Consider the following 9,925-nt stretch of genomic DNA (forward strand, 5'->3'; position numbering starts at 1 on the left):
ATAGTAAGACAGGTGTGAACAGAGATTTTAAAATTTTGCACCCATTAATGGGTCGGTCATACTATATAACCTAAATGTAATGGGATTTCTCTGTGCGCAGGTCGAAGGTGCAGATGCAACAATCTGAACCAGAAACAAAGGTAAGTGACCAGGACAAACTAGTATTCAGCTGACAGCTTTCTAATGTCTATAGGCCCCATGTATTCACTGTACAAGTCCCTTTAGTTCTGTATTACACAGCAGTAGGCGCTACATGTGTCGCCATATGGTGCATCATACATCACCCTGCTCTCCCCTACAGGAGATTCCATACAAAATCCTGTAATAAAATCTTTGCATTTGTCTGTACAACTTAGATTCATTTAAGGCTATAGACATGTGAAGTGTAAGATGTCATGACGTAATGGATGGTATAGTGATCCAAATTTGTTCTCTGTTTTTTTAGGGCTCCAGGAGATGAAGAAGCTCAAGCAGAAAACCTTATTGCCTCAAAAGGTAATGTAATCTAATGGAAACTGTGTACATACAGACAATACATGCATATATACTGTACACATACAGTACACACATACACACATACACACATGCATACATACATACAGTACACACATACACACACACATACACACATGCATACATACAGTACACACATACAGAACATACATACACACATACAGTACACACATACAGAACATACATACACACATACATAAACACATACAGTACATACATACACACATACAGTACACACATACTTACAGTACGCGCATACACACATACAGTACACACATACAGTACATAATACACACATACAGTACACACATACATACAGTACACACATACATACAGTACACACATACAGTACACACATACATACAGTACACACATACACACATACAGTACACACATACACATACAGTACACACATACATGTATACATACACACATACAGTATACACATACACACATACAGTACACACATACATACAGTCCACACATACACACATACAGTACACACATACACACATACAGTACATATATACACATACAGTACACACATACATGTATACATACACACATACAGTATACACATACACACATACACACATACATGTATACATACACACATACAGTATACACATACACACATACAGTACACACATACACACAGTACACACATACTTACAGTACGCACATAAACACATACAGTACACACATACACATATACAGAACATACATACACATACACTGTATACACATACACACATACAGTACACACATGCACTACATACACTACACACATACAGTACACACATACATACAGTACATACAGACACACATACAGTACACACACATAGCTCCCAACTGTCCCGATTTTGACGGGACTTTCCCGTTTTTCTTACCTCTGCCCCGCGTCACGGGCAGCTATGAGATTGTCACGGATTTTCCCCCCAGGTCCCGCTGTGTCCCGGCGCTGTGTCCCCATAGTAAATACTTTGGAAGTCTGAACTCACAGTACAGAATGGCTTCTACAGACATCGGGAGGGAATCCTTTTCAGAGAAGTGTCGGGCTTAGCGGAGAGCAGGGACCACGTCATCAGCTTCAGATCAGTATCTGTCCATATATGGTCACTGCATCTCCTAGGGTTCCCCAGAGCAGACATCGGGCAGGGAATCCTTTTCAGAGAAGTGTCGGCTTAGCAGAGAGAGCAGGGACCACGTCATCAGGTCAGATCAGCATCTGTCCATATATGGTCACTGCATCTCCTAGGGTTCCCCAGAGCAGACATGGGAGGGAATCCTTTTCAGAGAAGTGTCGGCTTAGCTGAGAGAGCAGGGACCACATCATCAGGTCAGATCAGTATCTGCCCATATATGGTCTCCAGGGCTTCCCCAGACACAAGCTCTTTATTTAATTAAATTAAATAAAGTTTTGGCCAGGCTGAGATTCGAACCTGGGACCCTCTGCACCATAGACAGGAGCTTAACTAACTGAGCTATAAGCCCAGTGATACAGAGCTGAGGATTTATGGTAACTAAGAAGTGTTATCTGCCATTTACACTGTGACACAGACTAATGCACTGATATATAGAGAGGGATCTTCTCAGAGGTTATTATTGTAATTATTGAGACTATTATTATTATTATAAATGTTATTATTTTTATTATTATGGAGATGATTATTAATAATAGTAAAAATAATAATAATCATCTCCATAATAATAGTCTCAATAATTACAATAATAACCTCTGAGAAGATCCCTCCCTATATACCAAAGCATTAAATCTGTGTCACAGTGTAACAGTAGTCCTAGTTCTTAGTTACCAAAATTCTACACCTTATTAATTGCTGGGATTATAGCTCAGTTGGTTGGGGCACTGTGGCATTATTGTACATGGACACTGCAGATTCTGGGTTCAAATCCGAATGAGGATAATTTTTTTTTTTTTAATTGAGATGATTTTTATTATTATAATATGGCTAAAATTTGGGGCGTGGCCAGGGAGTGATTGGGGGTGTGGCTACGCATGCCGCCATTTTGTCCCTCTTTCCCTTTCACAAATGTTGGGAGGTATGCACACATAAACACATAACGTACATACACTTCACACACTCAGTACACACATACAGACACACTTACAGTACACACATACACACATACAGTACACACATACACATACACACATACAGTACATACATACACACATACAGTTCACACATACATACGTACAGTACACACATACACACATACAGTACATACATACACACATACAGTACATTCATACACACATATAGTACACACATACATACACACATACAGTACACACATACACACATAAAGTACATACATACACACATACAGTACACACATACACATATAACGTACAGACATACAGTACACACATACAGTACACACATACATGCAGTACATACATGCAGTTACACTTATATACAGTATATACAGAACATACTATGTATATATGTACTTAAAAATACTACATACACATACTACATACAGTACATACATACAGTTACACATATATACAGTACATACCTACATACAGTACAAATAGATACAATACACATTACACACACTAGATAGTTCTAGTTACACACACACACACACACACACACACACATATATATATAAAATTATACGCTAAATACATACAAATAGGTTATACATCCAGCACATACAGTTACAAATATATACAGTGCATATAAAAATGCACAAATACATATAGTACATTTATACCAATTCATACAAACAGTCCGAATATATATATATATATATATACATTTCATGCACGTAAATATAATCATGAAAACCAATCAGAGCTCAGTTTTCATTCTCTCACAGCAGAAATAAATAAATGATAAATAAATAATAAAATGAAAAGCTGACCTTTTATTGGTTGCTTTGAGCAACTGCAAGAGTTTTCCTCTTAGACCCTTCTGATGAAGCTCCCCCATACAATACATAGATAATTACACATATACACAGTACATACATGCACACATACATAGAGTGCATATCAATAACTGTTTTTAATTTTTTTTTTTTCTTTACCTTTGCAATAGCTCGGGGAGCCCAGAAAACAGACAACTAATGTGACAACTTGTGAGTCAAATTTATGCTATTACAATAACATAATATATTTTGCTGTCTGAAACCTTTGTTCTTAATGAGCCTTAGAACTGACATCTATTGCGGGGGTAACCTTTAAAATCAATTTTAACTTTTACACTAGAAAAGTAACTTATATCATAACAGCAATAGACAATCCCACATGTAGTTATAAGTTACCTCCACTAGGTGGCACCAGCTTCCTTCCTCTAGGGCAGTGGTTATCAACATTCCTAATGCCGTGACCCTTCTATACAAATCCTCATGTTGTGGTGACCCCAACCATAAAATTGTTTTCATTGCTACTTCATAACTGTAATTTTGATACTGTGATGAATCGTAATTGTAGTCACAGTAATTCCCCAGAGTAGCCAGTAATTACAGTGATTCATCAGTAGTCACAGTGATCCCGCAGTAGTCACCACATCTGTTCCCAGTAGCTAGTAGTCATAGTAGCTAGTAATCTGTCCTCCATCATCTCAGAGCCCTGGAAGAAGAGAAGCAGGACTGCGGGGAATGAGGAAAAGTAAGTAACAACATTTTCTATTTTGTTTAATACGCAGGAACAGGGGAGGACAGGGGCCATGATTTGAGAGGGATTATGGAGGACAGAAGGCCACAATATGAGGAGGTGGAAGACAGGAGGCCACAATATGAGGAGGTGGAAGACAGGAGGCCACAATATGAGGAGGATGGAGGACAGGAGGCCACAATATGAGGAGGATGGAGGATAGGAGGCCACAATATAAGGAGGATGGAGGACAGGAGGCCGCAATATGAGGGGGAATGGAGGACAGGAGGCCACAATATGAGGGAGGAAGGAGGACAGGAGGCCACAATATGAGGAGGATGGAGGACAGGAGGCCACAATATGAGGAGGATGGAGGACAGGAGGCCGCAATATGAGGGGGAATGGAGGACAGGAGGCCACAATATGAGGGAGGAAGGAGGACAGGAGGCCACAATATGAGGAGGATGGAGGACAGGAGGCCACACTATGAGGGAGAGGGAGGATAGGAGGCCAAAATATGAAGGGGATGGAGGACAGGAGGCCACAGTCACAGGGGATAAAGGACAGGAGGCCACAATATGAGGGAGTGGCAGGAGGAGGACAGAGGACAGGAGGCTACTACACGAAAGAAAATAAAGGACAGGAAGCCACAATTTGAGGAGGGGAGGGTGGTCAGAAAGAGGTACAGAAAGCTTGGGCATTATCATTTGGGAAAATAAATAAAAGTCGGGGAACAAAAGTAAAGGGAGGATGAAATTAAAGATGGACCATTATAAGTTGCTGAGTTGCATAAGGGGGTAAAATATTGGTCCATAGGAGGGTTGGTCACAGGAAAGGGGCACTATGTGGGGGCAATATTTTAATATGTTTGGAGATGGGACAAGGGTGTGGTTTAGGAAAAAAGGTGAGGGACTTTTTGTCCATCTTTCTCTAGCCCAAAAGTTGGGAGGTATGGTGACAGTGATGCCCCCTATATTCACAGTGTCTGCCCCCAGTAGCCAGTAGACATAGTGAAGCTTCTAGTATGCACAGTGATACCAATAGCATATGGAAAAAAATTCCCAAACCTCCTTCCTCTGATGCTGAAGCTGCCACCTGGGTCATCTCTGGTCATAGGCCTTTGCAGCCATTGACCGGGCATCACTTGTGCCACAAAGGTGCCAGGACCCAAGGGTTGAGAACCGCTGCTCTAGTAGGAAAGCTAATCTTCATATCTATTCCCAGGGAGCATTGCCAGGATATAACAATCTAGAACAGTGAATTGTAGATTATTTATTTTGTTTTGTTTTATTCTTTTAGGACCCCAGGGATTAACAGAGAACAAACTACGCAAATAAAAAATTAAGAAGCGCTTCACCTACTACCACCCATTGTAAATCAGGCCCCTCCGCCATGTTGTGCGTCTGCACCACTTTTGGATTTGTGTCTCCGTGCCGTCTGTGCTCTTCACTTGTAACGTCTTAGCACTTGGGGGCAGAATTTTTTTTAGTGTCTTAGAAGGAGCGGAGATGTCAGTAAAGTCTGAGGCCAATGTGTGGTCCTGCTATCAGAAACGGCCGACGCTGCCGTAGGGTAATCCGCTGAGCGTGGCACATGAATCCCTCCCCAAATCTTCATACCTCCGATGCCATCCATTTATGAAGAGCAGTGTGTAAAGCAGTCTATTTCTATAGGAGGTCCTAATAGCCAGATCACATAGGTGTGCGTGTGCCTTTAAATATTCTTGTTATTCTACTGTGGCGTTACACATATTAATGTTAGAGACCACGGCGGAGCCACGTACCCCGTGTGTTTAGCATATATGTTATATGTAAAGGATCATACATATCTAGTCACATACAGAGTACTGTACAGCGTGTATATAATGTCTGGTGCATCTATCACTCACATCACACTGTGAATCCTATGCAGAGGATAGCGCTGACATCAATCTATTCTTTCTATGGATCGAGTAAGCACATTGCTGTAATACTCTGCACTGCTGTGCACAGCCATTGCAGAAAACCCTCCATGCTGACGTAGCCAGTGACTTCCTATGGAACTAGAACACACTTGCGCTTAAATATATGTATATATAAAGAGGTGTAAACCATAGCAAAACCAAATTGCTCTCCTTTGAATTTGTTCTTTTCTTCAGTTCTGTTGCTTCAAACGATGGTTGTTAGAAATAAGGATAAAGTCATACATGAGATTCCAGGGTTCACCTGCAGGTAGGGTCTACCACCGTCCCAAGCGCTATGATATGCTACCCAAAAAAAAATTACTTTTCCATGACATCTTTATTATTAATTATTTTTGTACATTATGACGTTTATGAAAAATTCCTATTTGAATCCATATGCTAATGAGACAGTTGGTGCACCCAGGTCCCCTGTTATTCCTGCCTGGACCACCAACCTCTCTCTAGTAGATTTTTCTTGTTAAAACCCTGGGGCAACATTGGAAGAAGAAGGAAGTTATTTAAGTGGGAATAGCAGTGTTCTGTGTGCTGCAACTGTCTCATTAGCATACAAATTACATTGGGAATATCTTGGAAATGGCATAATGTAGAGAAGTGAACTGTGATTTCTAACCTATTTTTATCATTTCTATTGAACATGCTGCCAGACATGAGGGTTGCTGGAAGCAGTAAACCCTTTATAAGTGGAGTGCCAATAGTCCTGGCAAGCAAATTGAGTCTCCCCCTTAATAAATAAAAATAAAACTGGCTTTCCAATGTTATCTGTAAGCAAACATCCTGGAAATCAATGTATGAAGAAACTTTGAAACCTTCTCTGAATGCACCCTTTAATTGGGTGTATTTTGTTATGAAGGACAATCTAATTAGGAAAATGGTCCAAGGCTTTCTTATGGTTGGGCGTTGACTTACAGAGTAGTTACAGGCGAGCTTCTTTCTTTAAGAGGAGAGCTAATTTGCATTCCCATGAAGCATTTTCTAAAATCACTCCCTACAATGTCTGGTATCAATTTCTTTAAAGAAACATAATAGGAGAACTGGATACAAACCAGTGCAGCACTGAAGTGGTGCCATTGCCTATACTGCCAACCAATCAAATTGCAACAAATCTTTCAGAGACCCTTTAATAAAGAAAAACCTCAATCTTGTAGATTGCTATGGTATTTTCATCGATCTCTATTGTTGGCTAGTCTGTAGAGTAAATGAACTTACTCCCCAAATTGAAGTGGTCGGCCATTTTTCAATCAATCTCTTCCATTAGACACGTCTCTGCATGTATATGCACCTTGTCTCTGCCCCTCCATGTTCTCACCATGCTGCCCTCTGCATATACACACAACTTCTCCTCTCTCACTGCTCTTCTCCGTCCTATCTCATTCTTCGTCTCCTACTTTATTCTCAGTTTGTCCTCAATGACAGAGACAGGAAGAGGGGAGGTGGTGGGAGCAGGATGAGTCATAACTCTCCTGCGACAGAGCTCAGACATGTAAACAAAGAAGCGTAAAGGGTCTGCACGCCGTACAAAAGTAAGTAGTAGGACTGCTGAATCACTTGATAAAAATTCAGGGATTATCCACAAGGCAGTAAAGGCACATGGACAACTTATGTAAAAGAATGGCCAACCTCTTTAAATATCAGTGATCAGTCAATCACTTCTATTGGATATATATTAGGGAACTGCAATATTAAAATGTCTCTGATGTCCAAGCACCAGACAGCGGTTCCGGTTCTCTTCCCTGTGATCCCTGTGCAGATGTGGCTGTTTCTGTGGCATGTTCTTACACAATCAAATCTATGTTTCCTAAAATCTGTACCGATCTCGCTGTGATTCTGGGGCATCCCCCTGCTCCTTTCCTAAAGAGAACACAAGCATCTTTTTTTATTGTGTATGTATATCTAGTGACGTCAGAACAATGTGAAATAAACTTGTATATCTAACCCTTCATCCTTTGTCGCCTCCATTGCTGGTGTCGTGGTAGGGGGCGGCCATCGCCTTTGAACAGAAAAGTTAAATTCCAGCGTTGTCACCTCGTGACATTTTCCTATAACTCTTCCTATTGATCCTATAACTGCTTTTTGGCCTCTCTTGTTATTGGCACACATGACATCTCCTTTGTTTGCCTATGGTCTATAAATCCCCTTTGTCTCCTGTCATCTCTGCTCCATATAACCTGTATAGCCCTATAAATCCCAGCATTGATTCATATGACCAGTCTTTACGATGAATATTGACTATACATATCTACCTTATCTTACTGTGTTTTATAGGCACTGACACTTGAAGGATTCCCAGTATTGGCATAAGAAAGATCAGTAAGATGTACCCTATTATTGAATGTACTTAGTGACTAGTCTTGGTCACCAGTTACCTACACAGTCTGAGGTCCCAGAACCACAAACAAAATACATTACCGCATTATAACAACCAGTAGCACATCTTATTGGGGTTGCAGTTGTGACTTGCCCCATATTTCCCAACCATGGAAGCCTCTCATAACATGTAGTATCTAATTTCATATTGGATCGTCTAAGTTTCTGTGCAATGAGATTTATGATACACATGATGCCCCCAGTGGCAGACGAGTAAAATGCAGCTTCCTGGGATACAGTATTTTCCTAGCACATGTTTATATAGAGAAACTGCTGAGCTATACAGATTTTACTCCCCTGCAAGAATTGCAAGAAGAGAAGACATCACTGAATGTGACTGTACTGCAATCACTTCTCATTGCATACAACTGGATCAGAATTGGGAGAAATCCGAAGCAATATCTAGACTTACTCTTACTAATACTGTAACCAATATATAAATATTTTCCAAATTGTAGCCCCATTTATCCTCAAAATCTGCCCTACCCTGATCTCAGATAGGATTAGTAAATACGTAAAAGAATACAAGAACTCAATACTAAACCAGGTGCAGCTACTCACAACAAAAGAAAAATATACATTTGCCCCGTTGTGTTCATCCCATCTCCCCAAAATAAGAACAGAAAGAATTTTACACTAGAAAGTAACAATAAAAAGTTGAATTGTGAAAATCAAAAAGTCTATTAATTATACTTAAGAATTAAAGGGGTATTCTCATTCCAGCAAATGAATGTTATTGTTATTGTTTTTTTCCACCATACGTTCTGTAGCACTTCCTCTTGCTTTTCTAGATCTCTGCTTGCTGTCCTATATAAAGCATCAATATTTACTTCCAGTGGACAGAAATCTGACCATGGTCGCAAGGCTCGTTAGTATCACAGAGAATAATCAGAGCTGTGTGATATAACGAGCAGTGCACCTGTGTGACCATGGTCAGATCTACGTCCACTGGAAATAAACAATGAAGCTTTCTATGGAAGCACAGCAAGCAGAGATCTAGAAACCCGTGAGGAATTGGTACAGAAAGTATATTGGAAAATTGGAAAACTTTTCATTATACAAACAATAACATTTATTTGCCGAAATGGGCCTTTAATACCTTACCAAACGAACATTATCACTTACACTTTACAAGGTGATGGGTGCTCCTAAATTTATTGAGTTGCCTTAGAAAGGCAGAACTCAAAAATTGCACTGTAGGCTACTGTCTATGTATAAAGGATTCAATTCATTGTCACATAATCATTAATACATCAAACCAGCGAGAACCCTGCAAACAGGTTTTAAAAAGGGGAGATTTATCAGAAGTGTCTGAAAGCAAATCTGTTCTAGTTGCTTGTGGCAACCAATCAGAGCTCAGCTTTTTCCCACGGCTGTTTATAAAATTACAGCTGTGCTCTGATTGGTTTCCTTGGGCAACTAGAACAGTTTTACCTCAGACATTGCTAATAATTGTC

At 40.2% G+C, this 9,925-nt stretch overlaps 1 protein-coding gene across 3 annotated transcripts in view; it reads left to right on the top strand.

Annotated features, from left to right (window-relative positions):
* The window catches only part of LOC140134903 (FXYD domain-containing ion transport regulator 6-like), a 47,042-nt gene extending 39,001 nt beyond the window's left edge, over window positions 1-8,041 (top strand). For 2 of the 3 annotated variants that reach the window (XM_072155706.1, XM_072155705.1), the window contains exons 5-8: window positions 101-140; window positions 446-495; window positions 3,585-3,624; window positions 5,441-8,041. In XM_072155706.1, the coding sequence (XP_072011807.1) occupies window positions 101-140; window positions 446-495; window positions 3,585-3,613 (119 nt within the window). In that variant the 3' untranslated portion in view covers window positions 3,614-3,624; window positions 5,441-8,041. Of the gene's footprint in view, window positions 1-100; window positions 141-445; window positions 496-3,584; window positions 3,625-4,113; window positions 4,157-5,440 lie in introns of all 3 variants that reach the window. The other variant, XR_011856423.1, reaches the window with a different exon arrangement.
* Window positions 8,042-9,925: the final 1,884 nt, after the last annotated feature.

This window comes from Engystomops pustulosus, chromosome 6 (genome assembly GCF_040894005.1).
Source record: "Engystomops pustulosus chromosome 6, aEngPut4.maternal, whole genome shotgun sequence".
Taxonomy (NCBI): domain Eukaryota; kingdom Metazoa; phylum Chordata; class Amphibia; order Anura; family Leptodactylidae; genus Engystomops; species Engystomops pustulosus.